A 27,997-nucleotide genomic window follows, 5' to 3' on the forward strand; every position below is an offset into this window, starting at 1 on the left:
GCTGCCCAAAGGGCTCTACCAGGAAAGCCATCTTGTCTGGCTTCTGTGATAACCTCATTGTTAAACTGAACCACGCCTAGTGTCCTTCATGGTAGCCCTACTTTTAAGTGGCAGGGGTATGAATGTAAAAAGGACTTTCTAAACCTTCCTGAAATGTCTCCTTCAGGGAGCCCATCACCAGGGACGCCAGGAACAGCTTCCAACAGGGCCCAGGAGAGGCCGCGGGAGAGGACCCCTTCCCTCTCAGAGAGACTCCTCAGAAAACAATTCCAGACTCTGACCTGGGAAGAAAAGAACAGGACACTTCTCTCCACCAGGCTTCCAGCTGCTGCTTCTGAAAATATAATCCTCTGAGACCCTCCCCACTCTCAGCTTCCAACCAGAGGGATGAGAAGTTAGATTGGGAATGACCCTAAGGGATCTCTGCCCAGTTTTCTGGAGGAGGAGATGGGAGGGGCAGGTACTTGCCTAGGGATGGGGATACTACGGCTGGCAGCGCGGACCAGAGCCCAGCCTGCCCCCCAGCTCCATGGGCCCCGTTTCCTTCGCATCCCGCACACCCACCCTCCTCGCGAGGGCAGCGTCCCCAGCACACGCCCCAGCACCACTCTCCTCTGACGTCCGCCTCCCGAGCTCTGACGATCGCCCCCGCCGGCCGCCCTTATAAAGGGGACTTTTCCCAATACTCGATCGATTGCCACCTCGCCCTGCGCCGCGCGCCCTCCGCCGGCGCCAACACCTGTCAACTCTGCGCGCTCCCAGGTTCTTGGAGACGCCGAGTGAGGAGCCGCCCTGACCGACCGGCCCCCGTCCGCACTGCACCCCCGACCCACCCCGCACCCTCCCTTTCTGCACCCTCGCACCCACACCCCTCGCGGTTCCAGGGGGCGGCGGCCCCGGGCGGAGCGCTTTCGCGTGCAGCTACCACTCCAGGTAGGAGCGCAGCGGGCATTCCTGCGCCTAGAGGCCCGCACCCTCGGAAACGCCTTGGGCACCGAGCCCGGGCGGTTTTAGAGGGGAGGGACGCGGCGTTTTTCCCTCTCGGTGGGATGCAAGGGCGGGTTTGCTGTCTGGTACCGTTGCTGTCAGGGTGCAAGAGGCTGCAAAGTCTGGGCGCAGGAGATGGGTAGAGGGGGCCGAGGAAGGGCCGCAGGGGGCCGGGAGAGCATCGGGCTGCTGCGGAGAGGAACTTGCCTGCTTGGTTGTTCACAAAGGCAGAGAAGACCCAGCCCGCGGGCGCTTATTTTGCCTCCTTTAAATTCCAGAGAGGCTGATTCTTTTCCCCAGTCTCTTCACCCACCTGCATGCACAAATATCAGAGTTTCCCCCAGAAACTTGTGCTTGAGAGTTTGGGTTCATGGAACAGCCGTGGTCACAAAGGTAAAAAAATAAAAATAAAAGGGAACAAGAATTTCAAAAGGTGAATGCTTTCGAACTTGACATCTGTCTTCTAAGAGTCTTGATTTTAATATCTTTGACGCTTCTGTTGTGCTTTTAGGCAATTGTGTTTAAAACAACAGCAACAACAACAACAAAACCTTTTCCTGTATGTACCATTAATGGGGGTGATGAATTGAATGAAGGATATTGGGCGAAGAAGATCAAGAGAATGGACACTTTAAACAACAAAAAACATACTTAGTTGTTATAGTAACTTGAACTACAGAAACTTGTTGAAAATGTGGAGTTTGATGTGTTTTTGAATTGGATTTTTCTAAAGATTTTTTCAGATTTTTATCAGATTACCACTGAAGCCATTCTCTGAAGTTGTTTGAAAGGACAGATAAAAGAATGAATAAATTAATGGATATTTTAAAATTTTCAGAATGGTCATTTATGAAACACTTAACACTTCTAGAATAAATAATTCTAGAAGAGTAACTTAATTCAAAACGCAAATACAGCCCTACTGTTTGTAAATGATTTGACAGTTACTGACTTAAGATATACACGACAGGTTAATTTTAAATTTAAAGCATGTATGAAACACACAAGGATTATGATTCCATTTGTTAAACTACATTTCTATTTTTTTCTGTTTCTGGCAAACTCAAAATAATGTTAAATTGTTAAACAGAAGTAGGATAATGTAGTGGACACTTATTGGTAACTGCCTGTTTCACGTGTGGTTTCAGGGTTGTACTCTTTCTGTGAGTGGCACAGGATCTCGTATGAGCCAGCTGGTTTATTCCTGGCTGCCTACATGTGCATAGTGTGCTTGACTGATTTATAATGCATCCCTGTATTTTCTTCAGAAGTCTTAATGAAGTAGCCAGCTGCAGAAGAATCTGGATCATTAGATAAAAATGGCTTTCCATGTGGAAGGACTGATAGCTATCATCGTGTTCTACCTTCTAATTTTGCTGGTTGGAATATGGGCTGCCTGGAGAACCAAAAACAGTGGCAGCGCAGAAGAGCGCAGTGAAGCCATCATAGTTGGTGGCCGAGATATTGGTTTATTGGTTGGTGGATTTACCATGACAGGTACGTTCAGACGCCGCCGCCGGCTCCATGCAGTCCTCCCTTCCTTGGCATCTGTGAGTGTGCAGCGTGTGGCTTCAGAGTGACAAAGCAAATGTTGGTCTTTGTCCTTTGGGGATTCTTCATGTTCACTAGTTATATATATTTTAAAATAATTTTCTATTCATTTAAAACCTAAAAATAAATTGGTTTCAACTCAGTAGTACTTGAACAAAAATGATTTTATAATAAATCACTGGACTGAACAGCCATGAAACAAATCTTGGCTCTCTGGGCTGTTGAGCAGATGGAAACAGAGTAAAAACAAAGAGGTGGGGGAATGGGAAGCTGTCCTAGTATTACAAGCTATGTATCTGCTAATTAATGTGATAGGCAGCATCTCAATGTGTTCAGTAATACATGAATAAAGTTGTGACTTTGAGATTTAAATAAGTGCCAATGAATACCATCTAGTGATAGTTTTTAATCTGCATAAATAAATTTTGGGGTGATAATATTCCCAATTGAGTGATTCCCTGTTTTGAAACCTAATTCTTTCATTTAATAACTAATTCCTCACAGGAAGACAATCACATGTTATGACTCCACAGCACTAATAAAGAGATTTCATGAACCTTGTTATAAAAGGGAAAAGCTAGGGCGTGTCCTCATAGGAATCCCCAGGCCACCATCTGTAGTCATCTCTCATTCAAACCTTCTTTATGTTAGCAGGAGCTGATATTCTATCTTACTTTGCACTACGGTGGTTCTGTTTAAAGGGTGATTTGTTTCTTTTTTATATTCTTCTTGGTCGTTGAAAATAATTCTGAAAAACATCAACTTAAAATTATATGTTTAATATTTAATACAGTTGCACTAACAACACATATTTCATTATAGAGTCTTAGTAGAGCTTTTAAACATTTGCAACATAGCAAGAACTCTGAGTGTTCATTGGAAAAATATCCCATGGGAAATTATATCAAGTGATGCCCAATTTCAATCCCGAAGGGCAATTTTAAAATGATTCACCGTGTATATCAGATAGTTTACCAAACCAGTCTGGGGAGAGGTCATTCATGTTCTGAACCCCTTGACTTTGGCAATCTGAAACTTACAGTGTTCTATGTGAGCCATCAGTTTTACCTTTCAGACATTGACATTTTATCTTTGTTTAACTCTTCACCCACTGTACGTGGATTCATTTGGTCTTTATAACAGCATTATGATGAGCATCTGGGGTTAAGTGGAGATCCCGGGTTACAAGGTTAGCAAGGACTAGGGCTGGAGCCAGAACCAAACACAGGTCTCCGGTGGTCATGCTGGTGACCACCCCATGCTGTGCCACATGCAGCCCTGTAACTAGTTTCACTTTATTTCTTTCAAAAGGTGCACAGTTTGTAAACACTGTAGAAAGAATAAGAAAGTTGCTGTATACCAAAATATGTTGTTTATTGAAAATAATTATAGCTCTCTATTATTCTCATTTAATATTCTGTTTAATGTGGTCATAAAAATAATATTTTATATTTTGTTTTTACCATTTAGAATGTTTTTTTTCAACTTAACAAGCTATTAAAAGGAACGGAAAATATTTGAATGATGCTATTTTTTATAAAGGGCCATGATCTTCCTCAGTTTGTAAAACTTTTTTTTCTTTCTCAGAACTCAAAATAACCTTGGTCAATATCATAATTCATTTAAAATCTGAACCATACTGCCTAACCTTGCCAGATTGATTGACTTGGATATATTCTACAAAGAATAGAGATTAAAAAAATGTTGATTCTTTTAAAAATGTATATAGTTTAAGAGGTTGTGTTCTCACTCATGGATCTGACACAAAATATACAAACAAGGAGAGTAAATGCTGTTATAGAAGAGACTAAATTCATTTATAAAGGGGACTTTTAAATCTTAGTAAGTAGCCAAGCCCTCACTTCTATATCACAATAGTTGCAATGCTTCAGGCACCAATTTTCTTTTTGGACAAGGGACAGTAGACTTACACAATGACAAATGATCACTCATGATCTTTGTGCTTGTAAGACCATCAGACCATTTACTTTATGCAGTGAAACATTGATGTGTTAGCAATTCCAGTTGCCTAGTAGAAAGATAAAGTCTCAAGTTTTCTGCCTGTAAGAATTCATTTCTTCAGGTCATGGTTACACATATAGTGAAAAAAAAATCATTTTTAAAATTTCAGCAGGGCTTAGAATAAGAAAACAAATGTCATTTGTTATTTGTGTTAACACTGGGTATAAAAGCTACTGCAAAGGTGGGAGTGATTGCTAAATATGTATTTGTTTCCAGGATTTTGTATATAAACTTTTCATTTAAATGTACTTAAAATTCCTATGTAGGAAGATCTTTTTATGTCAACCCTAAGATTCCCTCTTCTTTGCTTTGTATTAGATTAAAAGCCAGATAAATTTTGGCATAAACACAATAGAAACACATCCTAGGTAGTTTTGTATAGATATTATTTCATTTACTTCTAACTGTGAGATTTTGGAAAATTCATCAGAGTTAAATTTTGTTCCTAATGGGATGATGCAATCTAGAATTCAGCCTCATATCTGATAAATTTTTATTACCGACCTGTGACCATCATAACTTTACACAAATTCTGTATAAGGATTGTTTAGAACATTTTGACTGTACTGTAACCTCAAAAAGGTGTAAACTGCAAAGATTTAGTGTTCTCTTCAACATTAGTTTTTCAGCAAGGATTCAATATTATACTGTTTCCTCAGAGAAAATGGTGCTAGTATTACATTGTCTATTCAGAGAAAAATATTAATCTGTAGATCATTCTTGGCTCAAACCTGTTAAGTCAAAACTTATTTTCTTTGGTTCTTTGACCTCCTTCCCTCAGCTACTGTGCTACATAAATTTTATTTATCTGAATAAGACATTTTTCATTACTTCTTGTCAAATAGTAAATATCTTACTAAAAATCCATATTAAAATATAGAATTGCAAGTATGTATGCAGTTCACATTTTACCTTCTTCTGAATGCTAGGTAGTCTAGGCCTTAAGGTAACATTTAAACTCACTTTGGACACCTTGTAGTAGAAGTGTCATCTCGATCCTCTCTTCACTCCTAATAATTTAAGGTAGTAAGTACAACTTAGTGGTGATGGAGATAAGATTTGCAAGCTCTGATATCCCCAGAGTGTTCAAGAAAAGACTGTATTAGTGAAAAGCACATTTCCACAAACTCACCCCACACATGCACGTACACATGCACACCACTCCGTGAGGACAGTATAAAAACATTAATACAATTAAAATGGAAGGGCCTTGAAATAAAGAAATTTTACCCCATGACCTCAGACTATATTACATATAATATCATGAAAATGTTGCTGACTCCATGCATTTAGAAAACATCTAGGGCAGCACCATCCAATAGAAATATAATATGAACCACAAACATAACGTTAAATTTTCTACAAACCTCTAAAAACAAAAAGAAATAGGTAAATTAATGTTAATAATATAATTTATGTAACTCAATTCATTCAACATGTTTTCATTTCAACATGTGATTAATGAAAGAAAAAACATTTGAAATCTGGTGTTTATTTTATATTCCTAAAACAACTCAATCTAGGCTAGTCACATTTCAGGTGCTCAGTAACTTCTAGTAGCCACTGGTTTGGCAGGCAGATGTGGGTATAACAGGTAAGACAGCATCACTCCCTCACTTTTCATTCTGTTTCAGCTACCTGGGTCGGAGGAGGGTATATCAATGGCACAGCTGAAGCAGTTTATGTACCAGGTTATGGCCTAGCTTGGGCTCAGGCACCAATTGGATATTCTCTTAGTCTGATTTTAGGTAAGTGAAAGTGCAAATCTCAGTGACTCACTCGGTAAAGTATACAGAACAAGAGTATAAATAACAAGTGGAATAACAAGTCAAACACTCTGAATAACCATTGTAAAAAAAATGTTCCCAGAGATCTTTAAGGAGTCATTACCAGAAACTGGTAAGTAGCAGAACACTAATGCTTAGATTATTTGATCTCTTGGTTAGGAATATATTTTAAAAATCCTTTGGACCTGTGGCTATCAGCACAGTGAATTTGTTGACATAATCATGTTTTATTTCTTTCAAAATAAGTATGGATATATCATTAAAAATGAATCAACTTGAAATGTACCTGTATTTCTTTTAGCAAGTCAAATGAATAAGAGGTCAAAAGTATTATATAACAGAAGGTACCTCATTTTTTGGGCACTCAAAAGGCTTTTATTGAATCTGTGCTTATTCAAAACCTCTAAATGCTATATTGAGTGATAGAAATGCATTGAGGCATTTAAGTGAGCAATGTGCTGGTTCATGTTTTTCAATTCACATACCTCAATATGATCCCACTTGTCCTTTGGACACATACAATGGTAAGTGTACTAAATAAATTACATTAGATTGCTAAACCTAATATTTATAGTAGGTTGGTACTGTGTGCAGACTTGTTCCTCAATCCATACAGGTGTTCTGGAAAATGCATTTTCCTTGATAAATGGCAGCATAGTAAAAGACTATTATATTACATTTTTTTTATTTTCTCCTAAACAGTTGCTTCATTTTTAGGTGGCCTGTTCTTTGCAAAACCTATGCGTTCAAAGGGGTATGTGACCATGTTAGACCCGTTTCAGCAAATCTATGGAAAACGCATGGGCGGACTCCTGTTTATCCCTGCACTGATGGGAGAAATGTTCTGGGCTGCAGCAATTTTCTCTGCTTTGGGTAAGGAGCAGCTAAATTGTTCTAGCTGCATCTTTGTAGTTAACTAAACATCAGATACACAACCTTACTTTCTTCAGCCTTGGCTTCTGAGGACATTTTTATTAAAACCATATACTGAACCATATTTATATGCATAAAAGCTTAATGGAAATTCTACGTTTACTTGCAATATGGTGGCAGAGGTTAAATAAAACCTCAACTACACTTTCCATACTTGAATTGCCTCATTAGACCAATAACTATGAATTATAATGACCAATTTGCTTTTATGAGTCATATATGATTTTGAACAAAGAATAATGAATTAAGCATAGCTAAAAAGTGCAGTTTACTTAACATAAATGTTTAAAACAAGGATTCATGAACCAGGGGTTAGTGAGAATACTAATATATATTTTTGGTGTTGAATAAATTTAAATAAATGATTTATATCTTAATTTCTTCCAATAAGTGTTCTTCCTGCAAACTGAGAACTTTTTACCTCCCATTGTTTTCCCTCTAATAACTGCCATGTTAATTGGCATAAACACAAATATAAAACTATCTAAACTCCTGAGACAACAGTGTTGCATGTTATTCTAAAAGCACTAATATTTTTAGAGATGTTGACTTTTTAAATAAAATGTCTAATTAAAAACATATATAAAACAGAGTCAGTTCCAGCAGTAAATAACATTCCTAGAGAAGTGAGATATCACCAACCCTCTGCTGACAGAATAGGTAAATAATGTAAGTCACACAGCAAAACTACAAACTTGAAATATTTCCATAAATTGATATTATAAAGTTCAATGTTATGGTTTAGTAGTGGAAAAATTGAAGTACGGTAGAATGTAACAAGAATTTCCCCTTCAGTTTAAATGTCTTCTCAATAACTTACATGAGAAAGCTTGCCCATGCCTTAGCGTCTCCTCAGCTCCAATCTACCCTTAGAGACACAGGCTTAGATGTGTACCACATGGGACCAGTTGAGAATGTTGGACCTGACTGAGGCTGTTGAGGCAGCTGGGAGACAGAAGCTCCCCATAAAGGTGTGCACTGCCCCGCCTTCAGCACATCCAATTTCATCCCGCAGGTTAGTCAGGATTTTTTTGATTCCCAACTATAAAACAGAGTGACTGTTGCAGAAACAAGAGTATTTGATCGTTATAAAATACAGCAAGAACTAGGTGGGGGCTGGGCGCGGTGGCTCAAGCCTGTAATCCCAGCACTTTGGGAGGCCAAGACGGGCGGATCACGAGGTCATGAGATCGAGACCATCCTGGCCAACATAGTTAAACCCCGTCTCTACTAAAAATACAAAAAATTAGCCAGGCGTGGTGGCGGGCGCCTGTAGTCCCAGCAGCTAATCAGGAAGCTGAGGCAGGAGAATGGCGTGAACCCGGGAGGCGGAGCTTGCAGTGAGCTGAGATCGCGCCACTGCACTCCAGCCTGGGCTACAGAGCGAGACTCTGTCTCAAAAAAAAAAAAAAAAAAAAAAAAAAAAAAGAAACAACTAGGTGGAAAATGCTGCACTTCTCTGGTGCTGGATAATAATACTCCACACCCACTGCTGCTCTTATGTTCTAATGATATTACGTGTAAAACTACACCTCCCTTTCCACCTGACTCTCATTAGCTGAGTTGCACTGGGGGCTTGTTTGGCATTGTGTTCAACACCAAAAAATGTTAATTTTAAGAACAAATTACCTGCTGAGGTATCAAAAAAGGAGTGGGCTGAGTATATAACAAAATACAAAATGTTCACTCATTGAATAAAGATCAACTTATGTAACAGAGCCCTGAAGAAAGAATATAATTAATAAGCAAATGCTTCTAAAGTATTTTGGAAATATAAAATATAGTAACGAAACTGTGAACTTTGTTATAATTAGTTTTGTATATATGTGTGTCTGTGTTTGTGCCTGTATTACAATATACAGTCAGCTTAAGGATGTAGATGCATTCTGAGAGATGCATCAGCAGGCAATTTTGATGTTGTGTGAACACAGAGTGTCCTTACACAAACCGAGTTGGTAGCGCCTACTACACACACAGGCTATATAGTATAGTCTATTGCTCTTAGACTACAAACCTGTGCAACATGTTACTGCACTGAATACTATAGGCAATTGTAATACAATAGCTATAATGTCACTAAGCAATAGGACTTTTTCAGCTTCATTATGATTTTATGAGAATGTATGTATTTGTGGTTCATCATTGATGGTAACATTATTACCTAATCCATGACTACATATGTAAAATATGTTATTGTCTGTATCTTTCTAAACACTCACATGTATCAAACAACATATATAAAAACATTGCTGCTATTGCTTGAACTCTTTGGGAGAGAGAGAGAGAGAGTGCGTGTGTGTGTGTGTGTGTGTGTGTGAAGTTACTTACTGGGTACTATGTACATTCTTTGGGTAATGAAAGCACTAAAAGTCTAAACTTCACCACTATGCAGTATACCCAGGTAACATCATTGTACCTGTAATCTTTAAATTTACACAAATAAAAAGTAATAGTTGGACTTAATTAAAATTTAGGTTTATTACAAATAATTTGGTATATTCAAGAATATATAAGATCTATTACCACCTTACTGTGAATGTGTATAGTTCACCATTGAAACATAGGAGAATCTTAAACTATCTTCTTGGTAGAAATTGACATCTTACAACTTTTTGAAGAAATGTGTATTTATACTTCTAACAGCTCAAGTTCAGTGGATTTTCATAGCTTTGCAGTATACTTATTTTATAGCTTCATGAGTTGACTAATATTTCCTAGTATACCTCAAAGTATCACTTTGTTTTACTTACAATTGATTTAATTTTTCAGAAAATCTTTTAGAGAAAATTTTATCTCAATTTTAATAGTGGTATTGGAGAGGCGATTGACGTCTCTAATATCTCTGAGTTACAGTTAAGTGACAGCATCTACTAGGACCCCAAATCTTTGAGATTTTAGTCAGCTAATCTTTATTTTATAATTGAACTTTTCATAATTCATGGTATATAGCTTAGAAGTGTTATTAAAGTGGAGAACTACACACACAAAAAAGAACCACAAAGAGTTGCAAGTAAAGTTTCAATTAGAAGTAAATGATCTCAGGAAAAACTAACTTTTCAAATATCTATAAAACAATATCTCAGTTAGTTATCTAAAGTCACTCATCTATAATTATCTCTCATCCTTGTCTTCATTCTCCACCTTCTTACTAGATTTTTCTTTTTAATGGATCTTTACTCCGGAAAATAATTTTATTTTATCACCATAGCAAAAGCACTGAAAACTATTTCTTACTGGTATTTTGGATAAACACATCTTATATTGAGATAATGTAGTTTCATCTCCAGTGGGTTGCATATACTACTAGCATGCCAATTGAGGAATGGGGGTAGGGTGTAAGACAACTCAGTTGGCTGCAACTGATGATACATAAATTCACCAATCCATTACATGTATGCATTTAATAATGTGACATGTAAACTGTATAGTTTTGAGAACAATAGGGAAAAGGCTACTAAAGCAACAAGTGAATTATGAACTGTCAGTCCAAGAACCACAGCGGCCCAAACTGGTCATACTTCAATATGTTCAGTGGAAATATAGGGACCAATAAACACAATAAATAATGTTATAAAGAGAAACATAAATTTGATTTCTAAGAGAAGTTTAAAATGTTGATGATGAAAATTATTTAAAAATATGATATTCAAATCTTAGGCTCTTCAGTATACTGGTATCCTAGGAGCAGGACTGGTATGTTCTACCAATTAAATAAAAGAAGAGTGATCTGTCGCAAATTAAAGAGGGAGAGATTGATTAATAACATTTATCAATTTGATAATTTGTTCCTACAAATTTTTCTCAATTCTTTGCTGCCTTAACCATTTGTTAGCTATCAAAGGCCAGTAGGGGGCAGAGTAAATGCAAAGTGGCAAATGAATGTTAATTGTAAAATGTGGAAATGGGTGATCATGTTTCTCAGAAAGCCTTGTGTTTTTCATAGATGTGACTAATGTATTTCATATACAGTTATGTGCCATGTAATGACGTTTTGGTCAATGATGGACTGCATATATGACAGTGGTCCCATAAGATTATAATAGCATATTTTTACTGTTACTTTCTCTGTTTAGATATGATGTTTAGATATTCAAATAGTTACCATCATGTTACACTTGCCTACAGTGTTCAGTACAGTAACAATCTGCACGAGTTTGTAGCCCAGGAGCAATAGGCCATACCATGTAGCCTAGGTGTGTAGCAGGTTACACCATCAAGATTTGTGAGTGAGTACATACTGTGAAGTTGCACAACAGTGAAATCACCTAACAACACATTTCTCAGAGCACATCCCTATTGTTAAGCAACACATGGCTGTATTTGATTGAGTCAGAGTTCCAGATAGTGAAATTATTTTGAGTTCTTGTAATGTAATTAAATTTCTCAGTAATTCAGGGTCTTCCATAACCATACCATGGATCTGTGTGTCCTCCAAATAAATAAGTTAGCAAACCAGTAATTTCAGAAAGCAAAAGTATGTATCTCACTGAATTTATTAAGATATACAAATTTCAATATAAAAATTAACTTTAGGTGTTATCATCCACTGCATTTCATATGACAGAGAGAAAAATGTTGTTTATCACTGAACTTTCACTATGTCCTTATACAAGGTGCCCAGAACCTGTCTGGGCACCTTGACCACAGCACTCTCTTGTTTGTTTCAGGAGCCACCATCAGCGTGATCATCGATGTGGATGTGCACATTTCTGTCATCATCTCTGCGCTCATTGCCACTCTGTACACACTGGTGGGAGGGCTCTATTCTGTGGCCTACACTGATGTCGTTCAGCTCTTTTGCATTTTTGTGGGGCTGGTAAGTGGGAGCACCCAAGATTCTCCTCTTTTTTTTCTGTAAAAGGTAATGTATTTTATACCAACTCATTAAAAATGAGTAGAAATGTCACATATTATATGAAATTTCAAATTTCTCCATAAATTAATTAGATGAAAAACTCATCATTTTGATAAAATTTGACAGAAAGGTGTGCTCTCCATTGGGTTGTTAGAAAGGTCTAGGTCTTCCTTTCCTTAATGCCTAGATTTGATGGAAACTTATGCATGATCTCCTTTTAGTATTTAAGGCAATCCATTTTCCTCGGCAGAGATAACAAAATTCAAACCTTAGTGGCAACCTGTATAAGTCTCCCTTTATGTTAGTTGGTGAATCCTAAGAATGCTCATAAGACATAGAAATGATCCCATTGGAAAACTGTGGATTTCAAATATTAATCATCACTATTTGTGGTCTAAAAACAAAAAAAATTCTTAATTATATAAGGCACCAGAAAGATTTATTATCTGTTGTTTTTATTATAATTATGAGACAGTATTATTAGTATTATTAGCACTATATTAAAAGCACTTTTGTGTGTCTGAACGTATTTTAGTCAATGTTGAAGAAATGTAAAGAGTATAGTTATGCATATAGTATTCAATACCTAAGATGTATCAAAAGAAGAATAAAAACTCGAGTGTCCATGCTGGGCTAGGGTTATCATAGGTTCACGTACATTATCTCATCATACACACATATTATCCCAGTTGTAGATTCTGTAGGGGCAATGCCCTCCTGCGAAGGCCACGGAGAGAGCAACCTAACACTAGAGATCATGATTCATTTTCCCAAGGATGGTTAAGTACTCTTGATTCTCCTCATCTTTATTTATTTATCTTACAATATAAAGCATTTCATTACATTTTACTTTTGACACTAGACACTTAGAAATTAAAAATGAAGAAGTAATCTCATGCCCTTCTCTCCTTTTTATAAACTTTCCAGCATCTCTAATAATATCTTAGAGGAAAAATTTTAAAAAACAGACTACAATTAGATGTGCAGTTTAACTATAAATTTACATATGCTAGCAAAGATTATAGTATTTTCTCTTTTTCTCCTTAGACATTTTATTTGCATTTCATGGGATTTCATCCATTCATATTGTAACTGAATATGAGAATATTTAGTTTGCTCAAGGACTCCCACTATTTTGTATTTAAATTACCAAAATTAAGTGGACCATGCTGAAATTCTGATTTTTCCTTAGCATCAACATAAACTTCCAGAAATAAAATAGGGAACATAGAAATAAATCACTCTTCAGAATGTCAGGAGCCAGGTTGGTTTGGCAATGACTGCTCTCATAACTGATGCACTAGGTATTCCAAGAAACACAACCCCAGGGAATGAACCTATTATTGATGATGTATGTGATTTCTCATTGCTTTGTATGAAACTAGAACTTAAAACCCACGGGTGCATAAATCAAGTATACAAGTGTAGAGATGACAGTGCAAATATGTTAGAATATTTTTTCTGCCACAAAATTTAGCCAAATTGATAAGGAATGAAGTTCTGTTGGTTACTAGATAAGGCCCTATTAAATTGGCTGAATAAAAGAATAAATAATGTTGTTTTCCAAACTTTAATTGCTGTATGAGCATACATAATTAATCAACTTACCCCTTAGACCATCTTCTTTTTTCAAATTCTCTAATGTTATTGATTTTATCATCACCCCTAGAGCTCCAAAACTGTAAACTTGAGGTTTTTCTTTTCATTTTCCCTCTCTCTGACCTCTCTCTCCTTCTTGTAAGGGTTGTTGACTTGCTCTTCATAATCCTTTTTAGTACCGATATTTTTTCATTCCCAATGTCACTGCTTTACTTCGGGCCTTCATCTAGGTGGAATTGAAATCACCTACCACTTTCCCTGACTCTTCCTTTTCGCTAAACTCACTATTCATGTCTATGTTATTAAATTTCAGAATAAATTCCACTGAAAACTTTTTAAGACTTAACAGAATTTTTTCTAGCTTCCAGTTGCCTGCAAAAACAAAATACAATTCCTTTAGCTTGCAATTTGAGTTTTCTTCACACATCCATCTTTATCTCTCCCATTTCCCCAAGCTACTCCATGTCAGCAAAGCCTGTCACCAACAGATGTGGGTGCGAGTGTACACACACAGACACACCCCATATATTCTTCTACTCTTTGACTTGCTCCATCTAAACATCTCTTCCTTCTTTATTCTTCCACCTGTTAGTATTGGGCCCATCTTTGAAGGCTTATATGTCACCCATATATTTCTTAATCACATATTTTCTTATTACTTTAATGAATGGATATCTTTTCGTTAAGGAATGGATATCTTTCCCTAATTCACAGAAAACATAAAAGTGTGTGTGTGTGTCTACACACACTTTTATATGGATATACATTTCAAATATAATTTTTAAAAAATTTCTATTTTATTTTGTTTATTATTATTATTTGTAGAGACCAGGTCTCACTGTATTTCCCAGGCTGGTCTTGAATTCCTGGACTCAAGCAATCCTCTAACATTGTCTACCCAAAGTGCTAGGATTATAGGCATGAGCCACTGTGCCTGGCAATTTTTTTTTTCTTTTGAGACAGGATCTGGCTGTGTCACCCAGGCTGGAGTGCAGTCGCTCAATTACCACTTACTGCTGCCTCTGCCTCTCAGGTTCAAGCAATCCTCCCGTCTCAGCCTCCTGAGTAGCTGGGACTACAGGTGTATGTCACCACATCCGGCTGATTTTGCCCAAGTTGCCCAGTCTGGTCCAGAACTCCTGAGCTCAAGAAATCCACCCAGTTAGGCCTCCCAAAGTGCTGGGATTACAGGCCTGAGCCATAGTGCTCGGCACCCATTTATTTATTTTTTTTTAAAATACAATTCTTTTTTTTTTTTTTTTTTTTTGAGATGGAGTCTTGCTCTGTTGCCCAGGCTGGAGTGCAATGTCCAATCTCGGCTCACTGCAACCTCTGCCTCCAAGGTTCAAGCAATTCTCCTGCCTCAGCCTCCCAAGCAGCTGAGAAATACAATTCATTATTAGAACTCAAGTTTGTGTTACCCAACATTTAACAGAAGAGGAAAACAAAAACAATCTACATCCCTCCCCTCCTCCCCCCACCCACACACAAGGGGATATATATCTCAATAGCTACCTATCTATTTACGTATGTGTGTGTGTGTAGATAGACAGAGATAGATAGATGATAGATAGGTAGGCAGATAGATACATAGATAGATTGACAGATATTTCAAATATAATATTTTCTTCCTGGAGATTTTATGTTGCTGCTGCTGTAGTTTGTATGACATGGTATAATCAAGCATAGAAATAGTCAATGTGTTATTTTAATTTATCTAAATCAGTATTTTATGGTGCCCAACAAAAAACAGAGAACATGATTTCTGGTCCTTCTCTGTCTGAACTAGAGGAATTACTGAGCTGTGCAGTGTGTGAGGTGTATAAATCTTGCATATATCAGACAGTTGAAAACCATCGCCTAGGGCTCCAGTGTCACTTTTTGTTGCAGTGGATCAGCGTCCCCTTTGCATTGTCACATCCTGCAGTCGCAGACATCGGGTTCACTGCTGTGCATACCAAATACCAAAAGCCGTGGCTGGGAACTGTTGACTCATCTGAAGTCTACTCTTGGCTTGATAGTTTTCTGTTGTTGGTAAGTAATGCTCTTACCTGAGGAATGTGATCTAATTGTTCCTAAAATCAAATTTATTTTCACGATTTTCATATTCATAGTAAAAAATGTGCTTGTGGGCTCATGGCCATTTCTGAATTGAGGACTTTCTATTGGGAGGGTGGAGCCAGGGCCGGACTATCGTGGCTGGCAGTGTCAGGGTGGAGAACAAATGAGGCCCTAAGGGGACAGCATGAGGTGTCCTGTGTGGTGTGTCCTCATTTCCGTTGTGATGTAAGTCAAGGAATAACATGCCCTACCCCCAGGACTTTCCCCAACCTGAAGGCAAAACCTTGTAAAAGCTTCATTTTGTGTTTTGAATTAAGGCATGAAACCTAACTTATGAAATAAGTCTCTCATTCACTCTTGAATTACAGAGTAAGTGAATTAGTAGTGCTAGAGGCCCTAAGTGAGGCGGGTTGGAAAGGCACGTGTCACTCAGGAAAGATGCCAAGAGAGAGGCCCTCAGGAGCCAGAGGAAGCTTGAAAACAGGCAGAACTTCGGGGCAAAGGTGCAGGCACTTTGAGGAAGACACAGAAGAGATAATGGCCGATCCCATTGAGGCAAGAGGGAACAACCAGAAGAACTGACCAGATTTTATGACTGTGCTAATTAGAGGAGTTAGGCCTGAAAATAACACACTGTATTTGATTTCAATGTAAGAAATCGATTATGGCGGAGTGTGGTGGCTCACCCCGGTAATCTCCGCTCTTTGGGAGTCTGAGGTGGAAACCTCACTTTGAGGCCAGGAGTTTGAGAACAGCCTGGACAACATAGCAGGACCCTATTTCTACCAAAAAAAAAAATCTTCTCAAAAAAAGAAATGATTACTTTTTCTATTAAGCTTAAAGGGAAATTGGTTATTTTTGTTTTCTCTGTAGCAGGTTGGCAATATTGTATGACTTTGTGATCATGGCACATGGCTGAATTTTAGCATTACCTCAACACTCAAAGTGAATATGTCTTTTCCAGTAAAAAATTTTCTAGTAAAGGGCGGGAAAATATGGCAAAAATATGTTTCCAGTACTGGACTGGAGGGCTTCTTTGCCTAAGGATTGTTGAGAAATCTGTTGGCTTTTTCCTGGAATGGCTTAAACTCATGAACTGGAGGAATAAGAGTAAATATGTATCTGTAACTATACCTGCAGAGTAGATGTGCTTATGGTTACATCATAGAGAGGATGAGACTTAGAACAATTAAGCAATTTGTCAATAATCACATCATTGTCTGAGTTAGAGATTGATATAGAATATTAAGACCTCAAAGTCCTTTCCCCTACACCACACTTTAGTCTTCAGACTATTCATCTTTAAAATAAGACATATAAAGTGATGGCTAAATTTCTTCCAGCTCTAAAAAATCATATGACTTAGTCATATCATGATTCAAATTATAAGACAAGTTAAAATGAAATAGTACATGTTGAATAAATGAATGAACTATAGAAATCAGCCTTGAAATGTTGCATCAATGGTCTTGATCTTCCAGTTGTCTCTCCTACATCCCCTACATGAAGATGACTTGTCAAGTCCTGCTAATGATACTGTCAGTGTATCTCCCGGTCACACTTGGAACCTGCCCACTGTCCCCATGTTTGCTCTCTATTAGGTAGACTGTATTCCTTACCTGGTCTACTATGATAACCCCCACTCATCTCCCTGATGGCAGCCTGCCCACCTCTTACTCCCCCATGACCACTTTCCATATTAGTACCTACTTTAGTCAGTTTGGGCTGTTGTTACAATTTACCATAGACTGGGTGATGTATAAACAGCAGAATATAATTTTTATAATTCTGGAGGCTGGAAATCTGAGACCAGGATACCAGCATGATTAGGTTCTAAAAATGGCAGTATTCCGGGTTGCAGACTGTACACGTCTAGTTGTGCCCTCACATGGTGGAAAGAGGGTGAGAGAGGTCTCTGACCTCTTCTTAAAAGGGCCCTAATCCCATAATGAGGGCTCCACCTTCATGACCTGATTATTTTCCAAAGGCCCCACCTCTGAATATTATCATGTTGGGATTAGAGTTTCAACATAAGAATTTTAGGACAAATATTCAGTCCATTATATCATGAGAGCTTCTGTTTGTAGATGAAGTCAGACTTTACCCTACTTAAAAACTTCTGATGACCTAAATGTCCAAGGTGATGAGTATGTAATTTATGATGTATCAATCCATTCAAGTCATTGACACGCAAGATGTTAATGATATATTGATAAAACAGGTCACAAAATGCAAGGAAAATATTTTGGAAGAATATAGACTTGAGGAATGGGGTTATGAATTTTAGAATTTTTTCCTTTAATTACTTTTGAACATATATGACTTTTATAAGAAGGAGATTGTTATGGTATCTATGTAACAGACACTCTGCTTAGCCCAGGTGAGACCATGATAAGACAGATGTCCCCAGAACCCAGAGCCCAATGACAGAGACAGGCAGTTAATGAAACCTCAATACATTGTGCTATGGCAAGCTCATTTATCAATTCGTTCATTCGTTCATGTGACCAATATTTATTGAATATTGACTTTATGCCAGGAAGAGAAGTAGCAGTAATCTAACCAAAAGTATGTTTCCAGCTTCTCCTCCAACCACTGCCTCACTCACTGACCTCTCGTCATACCAAATACCCAGTGGTCTCAGCTGCCTGGTCACTGTCATTATTTGCTTTTTTCCTATTAGTTTCTCTCTCAGGTACTCTCTTCTCCCTCCATCTCCACCTGTGGAAATGCTCTCAAAGCCTATGGACAATCTGCACTTCATTTCTGAAGGTTTTCCTGTTAACATGCAGCTACCCTTTCTCTCTTCTTACCCCCTCTTTCTCATCGCAAATAATTAATGGTTTATCATTTTAATTCCCATGCAGACCTCTTTATATCATGCAACAAATTGCATTATAGTTTAAACATTTTTGATTGTATATGCTCAGTAAGAAATTTAAGCACATTCCAATATAGGTATGTATATCTATCATTTGCTTATATATTCTGTACTAATGTATGATGTAAATCATTTAATAAAAGCAACCATACAATATTTAGGTAGAAAGTAAAATGAACATACATAGAAGTTCTAGTATTTTATTTGATACCAGCTGTATTGCATTGAGCACTCTGCAATGCTCACAGTGGAAAACACCACATACATTGACTCTCCCAGTAGAAAGTAAGTTCCAGGGAAAGAACCATGCCTATGCATGTTTGTGCTCTTGCAGCCATTACATTGCCTGACACATGATTGGAGTGTATAAATATTTTGGGTTGGCATTGATTCAGGTTAAATATCATACTTTCAAAATCTTAATTATTTTTTGAGAATATTTTATGATGGCTAGAACCACCAGATGATAACAAATTGAAGGCCTCTAGGGTAGTTTAAATGCAGTTCAAAATAGGTAAATTAATGAAAAGAAATAATTGCTGTATGTAATTATAGACAAAAAGAACTTCAGGAAATTCTGCATAATTGAAAGTTGATGATACATTGTCTTAGTTCAGTTGGGTAACAAAGCATCATAAACAGAATGGCTTATAAACAACACAGATTTATTTTTCACAGTTTTCCACATGGCTGGGAAGATCATGGTGCTGGCAGATTCACTGCCTGGTGAGGATTCGCATCCTCATAGAAGGCACCTTCTTGCTGCCTCCTCATATGGTGGAAGGAAAAAAACTCCTTTGACTTCCTTTTATAAGGAATCCACCCTCATGGGCTAATCATCTCCCAAAGTTGCCAACTTGATACCTAATACCATCACCTTGGGGATCAAAATTTCAATGCATGAATTTAGGGGGAACATAAACACCAGATCATAGCAAACATAATGATACTAATTGATATTTGTGGCTACATGCCACTTTTTTAATACTTCTAAGTTGTACTTATGATTCTAAATGTGATTGCAATAATACTCTTTAAAAAAATAAAATAGTTGTTTGCCTCTAGTTCACTCTCCATCCTTGTGTTTCCCACACAGATGCTGGGTGGAATCCCATGGCAAGCGTACTTCCAGAGGGTTCTCTCTTCATCCTCAGCCACTTATGCTCAAGTGCTGTCCTTCCTGGCAGCTTTCGGGTGCCTGGTGATGGCTGTCCCAGCCATACTCATTGGGGCCATTGGAGCATCAACAGGTAAGTCTCTTGCAGCTTCACCACATGTGCCAGTTAGTTTACCAATCCCCACCCAGACACCCTTCTGTCCCACTTCCCTCTTACCTCCACATAGTGAATTCTTTCTCATCACATTCATGTCTATATATTTGTTACAGCATTCAGTAAATTGTATTTTTTTTTTTTTTTAGTATAGACGGGGTTTCATCATGTTGATCAGGCTGGTCTCAAACTCCTGACCTCAGGTGATCCACCTGCCTCGGTCTCCCAAAGTGCTGGGATTATAGGTGTGAGCTACTGTGCCCAGTCTCCAATTTTTTTGATTGCTCACTCCACTATGAAATATTGATGAGCACATCCTCCTCCCAGTTTTGGTATATTTATCCATCTTTTATATGCACTCCTGTCAGCAGTGGATCTCAACCAAGGTGCATGCTGACATCAGCTGGGGAATGGTGGGGGGATCTTTGAAAAATACGGATATCTGGCCTACTTCACAGGAATTTTATTTTAATAACTGAAGATAGAGATGGGCACTAGTGTTCTTTTAAAACCCCTAGGTGAGTTGAGAGCCAGAGAGTCACAGTCAGAGAAGCTTACTGTCATCCTCATGACCTCCCTAAAGATCACTTTGAACTTGAGATTTCTGCTTTACATCTTTAGTAGTTTTTAATTAGGAGTTTTCTTTCTTGAAGAAAGCGATGAATAAGTGTTTAGGTCAAGACAAACTAAGAAACAAAGTCACTTAGAGAATAACTTATTAAAAAATGGTTTTGAAAAAAGAGCATTATGAAATGTTTATCTCCCTGTTAGACTCTATGTAGAACATGTTCAGAAGCTCATCTTTAATTTAATTAAATGTATTAATTACTCCTGACCATTATGTTCCTGTGCTGTAACTTTTAAGAGCACTCAATGAAAATACATCATGTTAATCCAAATTCGAAAGCATCTTCTGGGTAGAGGTAATAAAATGATTAAAGTTCACCTTTTGCCCTGTTGTATTTTGTAAAGGTGGTCCAGGGTGATGTTCCTATAGCAACTTTGACTTTCAATTAGTAGAGTCTTTTATTGGATTGTTTAACTTTTAGGAGAGCAGTCCTGGTTCATAGTGTACACTCTCCATTCCAGTTGTTCTTCCAGGAGACAAACACTTCAAAAGATGTAAAGATGACTGACAAAGGTGGTATGTAGTGTTTGTCTTTGAAAAAAAAGGATGGTATTTCTTTCACAAGCAGAAAACATATATGGACATGTGTGTGTTTGTGTGTGTGTGTGTCTCTGTGTGTGTGTGTGTGTGTTTGTCTCTGTGTGTGTGTGTGTGTGTGTGTTTATTGTAAGAACACAGGCTAACAGAAACAGCATTAAGTCTATTTTTTCTTGGATTAGATACACACTCTTGCTTGTTATTTCTGTTATCATAACATCTCAGTTAAGGCCACAAAGTTGCCTGCATGTAAGCAGGCTTTGATGACAATTGTAATAGAAAATCAGAGAAGAAAAAATGGTGGGATCCAAAGAGAACAATTCCTATTTGGTCCAATGATCATGATATTAAAAAAGTTCAGCAAATAAAAAGCCAACTATGCTAATGAACATTTAAGGATTCCATAGTTCTTCAACACATGCTACAACTAACCAGTACAGAAGCTATGTATTCAAAGATAAATCTGTGTTTCAAGTCTTCTTACCCTACCCACAACCAAAACTTCCTGAAAATTTCAGCCACATGACTTTACTTTTTATTCAATAAGAAGGGACTGTTCTTAATCTAGTGAAATTCTATGCAATGTGGAAATAGGAGAAAAGTAATGCTGAGGCAGCTTCAAAACCAAGTTTATGTACAAAGAGATGATGGTTGAGAATAGCCCTACTATTGTCTTTCTTCATTTACACATGAATAACTGAGCCTTAAAGAAGAAACAGTGAGTGTCCCACCACATTTCCAAGTGGTCGAAGGAATACTCTAGAATTCTGTTTATGAGAGTTTGTTTTCTATGATTCTAGGCAATGTGACACTGTCATTGCAGAAAGGAAATATATATCTTACCACCAGTGTCTGTTCAGGCATTGTGAATAACACTAATTATAACCAATACCTTTTAGAAGCCAGGAGATATAAGACATTTCCACTTGACCAGCACACGGACTTCACACCAGACTAATGTATATGATTCTGAGTTTATTTCAAAACAACCTAGTAAGTAGGATGACCCCAGATGGATAAAGAACATTTGGTTCTTTGGTGGTTGTAATGGTTGTTGATTCTGTTCAACAGACTGGAACCAGACTGCATATGGGCTTCCAGATCCCAAGACTACAGAAGAGGCAGACATGATTTTACCAATTGTTCTGCAGTATCTCTGCCCTGTGTACATTTCTTTCTTTGGTCTTGGTGCCGTTTCTGCTGCTGTTATGTCATCAGCAGATTCTTCCATCTTGTCAGCAAGTTCCATGTTTGCACGGAACATCTACCAGCTTTCCTTCAGACAAAATGTAAGAAGTTTCTTTCAACCTGTCACTTACTAGCATTGCTCTTGCTGCTGCTGATGTTGTATTTGTTGTATATACAGTATTATATATTTATTAATATTCTACATTAAATCTGACTGTACTTTAAGCGTATGAGATTAAATAACAAATTATACCTATGCTGAATGGATGCTATCAATATATGTTCTTATTCATGTCAATACTAAAGGGAACAAATCAATATAATTATTTCCCAAGAGGTACAGTCACAGGGCTATCATTTAACCTTTTTGTCTTTCTGATGAAAGAGTAATGAAACCTAAACTATCCAGCAAGACTTTTAGTATAATTAAATTCTCTATGACACTGGAGAATCTTGGTGGAAGCAGGGCATAGTAAGTTGTTCCACACGTATTTTTGTAACTTCTGAACTGTTTAATACTTGCACTCCCAAGTCCCTTTTGCAGGAAGATATCCTCTCAATTTGATTTTCTTTATTGAATCAAAGTGGCTGCAAAACAGCATGCTTCTTGCTTGATTAAAGCTTTGCCTCTCTCTAGGTTTTAGTTAACAAAACAATCCCAGTGTTTTTGCTTTTGCTTTGTTTTGTTTTGATTTTATTTGATTTTTTTTAATTAACCAAAGGAACTCCTTGGACAAGGCATTTCTGTTTTGTTTTTAATTTTACTTTAAGTTGTGGGATACTTGTGCAGAATGTGCAGGTTTGTTACATAAGTATGCGTGTGCCATGGTGGTTGGCTGTACCTATTGACCCGTCCTCTAAGTTCCTTCCTTGCACCGCCCCCACCCCCCAACAGGTCCCGGTATGTGTTGTTCCCTCCCTGTGTCCATGTGTTCTCATTGTTCAACTCCCACTTATGAGTGAGAACATGCGGTGTTTGGTTTTCTGTTCCTGTGCTGGTTTGCTGAGGATGGTGGCTTCCACCTTCATCCATGTCTCTGCAAAGGAATGATCTTATTCCTTTTTATGGCCACATAGTATTCCATGGTGTACATGTGCCACATTTTCTTTATCCAGTCTATCACTGATGGGCATTTGGGTTGGTTCCATGACTTTGCTATTGTAAATAGTGCTGCAATAAACATACTTGTGCATGTGTCTTTTCAAGAGCACCAGAAGGTGGTTAGCTTTAAAGATGGTAGCACTTCTACAAAGAGATAAACTAGGGATGGCCTGTGCTCTGTCAATGACACATAAGAACTGTTCCCTAATATGTAAAGTGAGGAAATCCTCCCTTGCTTTATTATACCTCCCTGACACCATGTTAGCTCATCCTGCCTTTCCCCCTATGCATTCAGGAAAAGGCTCAGGTGGCCTGTGTGTCATGCATCTGGTATATAGAAACCCCTCCCAAAGGTCCACCCAGGAAGTCACCCTGATTGTTTGCTTTGGGTGCTGTAGCTGTAGTTGGTTTTTCCCATAGATTGAGCCATTTGAACCAGGAGAATTCTTTAGAGCAGTTTTGAAGCAAAAAATGTGTCTCATTCTTTGCCTAAATGAGCCAAGACACTGTGCAAAAAGCTGACACTGTGGCAATTTCTTACAGGCTTCGGACAAAGAAATCGTTTGGGTTATGCGAATCACAGTGTTTGTGTTTGGAGCATCTGCAACAGCCATGGCCTTGCTGACGAAGACTGTGTATGGGCTCTGGTACCTCAGTTCTGACCTTGTTTACATCGTTATCTTCCCCCAGCTGCTTTGTGTACTCTTTGTTAAGGGAACCAACACCTATGGGGCCGTGGCAGGTTATGTTTCTGGCCTCTTCCTGAGAATAACTGGAGGGGAGCCATATCTGTATCTTCAGCCCTTGATCTTCTACCCTGGCTATTACCCTGATGATAATGGTATATATAATCAGAAATTTCCATTTAAAACACTTGCCATGGTTATGTCATTCTTAACCAACATTTGCATCTCCTATCTAGCCAAATATCTATTTGAAAGTGGAACCTTGCCACCTAAATTAGATGTATTTGATGCTGTTGTTGCAAGACACAGTGAAGAAAACATGGATAAGACAATTCTTGTCAAAAATGAAAATATTAAATTAGATGAACTTGCACTTGTGAAGCCACGACAGAGCATGACCCTCAGCTCAACTTTCACCAATAAAGAGGCCTTCCTTGATGTTGATTCCAGTCCAGAAGGGTCTGGGACTGAAGATAACTTACAGTGACCCCATCTAAATAAAATACTGCTTTTGCAAACAGAACACTATAATAGGGTAGTTCTGGAGAGATGGTATGCAGCATACAAAAATATATTAAAAATATAAACAATGTTCAGGAGGGTAAAAATTCATATAAAGTGCAATTGCACAAATACAAGCCAAGCTAGAAGGAAGCACCTATGAAAGCAACAACTTTGTTTCTCATCTATAGTAGTATTGATTTTGATGCTAGATAGTTTTGCTAGGTATAAAAAATAAATAAAGTTCCACTTAGAGAACAAAGGGCCAAATAGAGGTTTTATATTTGTTATGATAAAAGGAAGTAGATGTGAAAGAGCTTAAGAAAAAGGAAATTGGATAGTTTTGATACAAACTTTGTTTGCTAATGCACTGATGAGTCTAGTTTCATTATAGCACTGAAGCTATGAGAATAGCTTCAGTCACTCCCTTGAATGGTGCAATGAATTAACCAGCTGATTTTTTCATAGTGTGATGATTAACCCCTTCTTCCATGTTCTGAACTATAACATTTGCTGAATATGCAATTTATTATTCTTTTATTAATGGCATGTAATATTCTGAGCACGGGCAAAGAAAACACAAAAAATTATGTTTTGGCATTTATTCATGTGCAAGGTGATAGGAAAACAGAATCCATCTTTATAGAAGAGCACTGGGCTAATTTGTATGTTTCCATAGCTACTATATGCATAAACAAGAGTACCTGAAGGATTATTAAGCAACCTTAAAGCAATAAGTTCATTAAACAGAAAGTAATAGGAAGAACAGTACATTTTTATCTTTATCTCAAGTATATAAAGTTTTGCCCCATGATAAAATAAATAATATCTAAATTAATACATAAGTTAGTATTGGAAGTGAAATTGGGCCTTATGTAAGGAGAGGTAGCTACACAGCATCTTTTATGGTTAATGAGAGGCACACTGCTAAATTTACATATATTTCATTGAATACTTATTATGGGAAGCCCCCACAACACCTCCTGATAGTAGTAAAATGAGAAAAAAACAAACTCTACTAATTTTTAGTTATTCATTAATAGGAAGATTTAGTGTTACAGGATCTCCTCTTTGGCACTTTTTCACATAAGCCAGTCTTAGAGACTAGACAAATAACTACTACAAAAAGTACATAGTGAATTTTAAAATGTAGAAGAAAGCAGAAAATAAAATACGTCCTAAAGTGAAGAAGCCATCAATTTTAACATTTGATGTCTAGGTAACATTCATGAGATTGGTCATTAAATACTATTTTGCTCCTTTTCTGGTATTACACATACACACTCCTACACGCGTGTGTGTCTGTGTGTATGTGTAATGATTTGTGTCCATTTCAAGTGTTTTCACACCAGTCACACATTATAGAAATAACTGGAGCCATGTCTACAAAAGCAAAGTGAAGTGATGAGCTGAAAAGCAATCAGGGAATCTGATCCCATAAAGAAAGTCAGTCTGAATTGTTGAAACTAAATTACTTCTTTTTCAAAAACACTTCTTTTCTGCAACTCATGAACAAAATGAAGTTAACTTAGTGTCTAGCATTAAGAATAAAAGTTGTATCTTGACTCTAGAATTCCTTTTGTAAGATTTAATTGTAATTGTCTCAAAGCATCAAATAATACATCTTTATCATTAAACATGAATTTAATGTTTAGGATAATTTTTAAAAGAGGAAATTAAATAATTTTACATGTCTCATATTTTCAGTGCTTTATCAAAATTTGATGGTGAATATTACATTGCATTCAAAATCTTCACTGAATATCATATATATCTAAATGAAAAGAGAATTACTTTTATTCATCTATTTTCTCAGAATCTATTCAGTACCCTATGGAGTACATGGAAGGAGTATATTTTTGGAGCCAGTAAGTATGGGAGTCCACGATTCTCAGGTATTGACTGAAAAAAGAAAGGGGCAAGAAATTCATTAAAGAAAAACTGCAGATACTAAAACATTTGACACATAAAAGTAATTAATTGCTGGAGACTACAATTCCTGGCAAACACCATTATCCCAGATGCACCATGCTCCCAGCATGCTACCTGAATGGTGGTTTTTATCCATCCTGTCACCCTGAGCATCTGTCTCAACCTGCTGAGGCACAGACTTCCACCATGTGCATCAGGAAACACCTCACTCATACTGCCATATAATGCAACAGGGAGGCATAGTCTCTCTACAGGTCTCTTTACATTGTACCATTCTGTTGGGCAACAGTTGTCCCAACAACCACACTTAAATCCAGTGCGGAAAAGAAGGTTAACAGTAAAAATTTCTTCCATGTAATTCAATGTCTCACAATAGACGGAAACGGGGAAAATGTTTGCCCTGTTCAAAGTACTAAAACTAGATAACTTAAATAATTTAAGCCAAGAAATAATATTATATTGTATTTAACCCATTATTCCTCACCCACCCTCAAAGTAGGTATATAAAAGACTAGTTTGTTATTAATCCACAAATGTGCTAAATGTTAGCAAGATGATTTTTAAGTACAAAAAAGTTTAAGATTGCAAGGAAGGAAACAACGGTCACAAGGTCTTTACTTATGCACATTTGTGCATAAATTTCCACCCAATTTCCAAGACAGTTGTATCACAAAGCTGTGAAATGTGCAAGAGTATATTTTGTACCCATCATGTGCTCTGTTTTGACATAATGAGTAATGCAGACATTTACGTGTTCTTCCAGCTTCAATCAGTAGACCTGATTTTCAAAACCTGCCCTCAAATGAAAATAAAATAAATGAAACATTTAGACAATGGCTATATTAACCTTGGAAGGCAATACCTGTGGATAAAACATTAGAAGAAAACATATATTTTATTTTCATACTTTTGATATGATTGTAACATATTTATTGAGTAATTTAAATGCTTTGTTTTCCCACACATATTCAAATCAGCAAGCTTGTAGCTGGACTGCAATATCAACAACAAGTTGTTTCAAACACTCAGCATCAAAATACAACTTCATTGCTACACTCACAAGTAATGAATTTTATGTGAATATGAAATGAATATAAACTTAAAATAAGTGAATCTAATAAAATGGCTATTCCTCTTTTTACTTGGAAATAATAAATTAACATTATACTTTAAACATAAATTATGATTTCTTTTTCTGTTTTAGCCTTCATGTAAATTTACACTGGTATGATGTATAATTTATTGTAAGTTTGCTACTTCACAGACAGATGCATATAATGGTTCTAGAACATATATTTTTATCTGTCAAATTATTATATAAAATTATGCTTAAAATAAGTATATTTGCAACTGTGTAAGTGCTTTAAGTGTAATGGCAATGTATTAAATTGTGCTGGTCAATTTAGGGTATCATTGTCTAAATTTGGCTTTTGGGGGCCCTCTCTTAAACTAAATGTATATGGTGCTTCAAGACAA

The 27,997-nt window shown here is 37.2% G+C and overlaps 1 protein-coding gene across 2 annotated transcripts; it reads left to right on the forward strand.

The window, feature by feature from the left end:
* The first annotated feature begins 851 nt into the window (after positions 1-851).
* Positions 852-27,718, forward strand: SLC5A7 (solute carrier family 5 member 7). 2 transcript variants are annotated; one of them, XM_024242566.2, is made up of 9 exons: positions 852-933; positions 2,256-2,484; positions 6,195-6,308; positions 7,065-7,220; positions 11,948-12,096; positions 15,625-15,768; positions 19,773-19,926; positions 22,184-22,401; positions 23,946-27,718. In XM_024242566.2, exons 2-9 carry the CDS (start codon positions 2,307-2,309, stop codon positions 24,573-24,575), a joined length of 1,743 nt encoding a protein of 580 aa, XP_024098334.1. In that variant the 5' UTR covers positions 852-933; positions 2,256-2,306; the 3' UTR covers positions 24,576-27,718. The 2 variants fall into 2 exon arrangements, with proteins under 2 accessions (XP_024098334.1, XP_063569610.1); XM_063713540.1 differs by lacking the exon at positions 852-933 and having other exon boundaries at positions 2,062-2,484.
* The last annotated feature ends 279 nt before the right edge of the window (positions 27,719-27,997 follow it).

The sequence above is a fragment of the Pongo abelii genome, chromosome 12 (genome assembly GCF_028885655.2).
Source record: "Pongo abelii isolate AG06213 chromosome 12, NHGRI_mPonAbe1-v2.0_pri, whole genome shotgun sequence".
Taxonomy (NCBI): Eukaryota; Metazoa; Chordata; class Mammalia; order Primates; family Hominidae; genus Pongo; species Pongo abelii.

Excerpts from the sequence above, each read along its gene's own strand:
- SLC5A7 (XM_024242566.2), top strand. The coding sequence starts at position 2,307 with ATGGCTTTCCATGTGGAAGGACTGATAGCTATCATCGTGTTCTACCTT. Across the intron at positions 2,485-6,194 it reads TGGTGGATTTACCATGACAG|CTACCTGGGTCGGAGGAGGG; the intron begins GTACGTTCAGAC and ends ATTCTGTTTCAG. Across the intron at positions 15,769-19,772 it reads TTGATAGTTTTCTGTTGTTG|ATGCTGGGTGGAATCCCATG; the intron begins GTAAGTAATGCT and ends TTTCCCACACAG.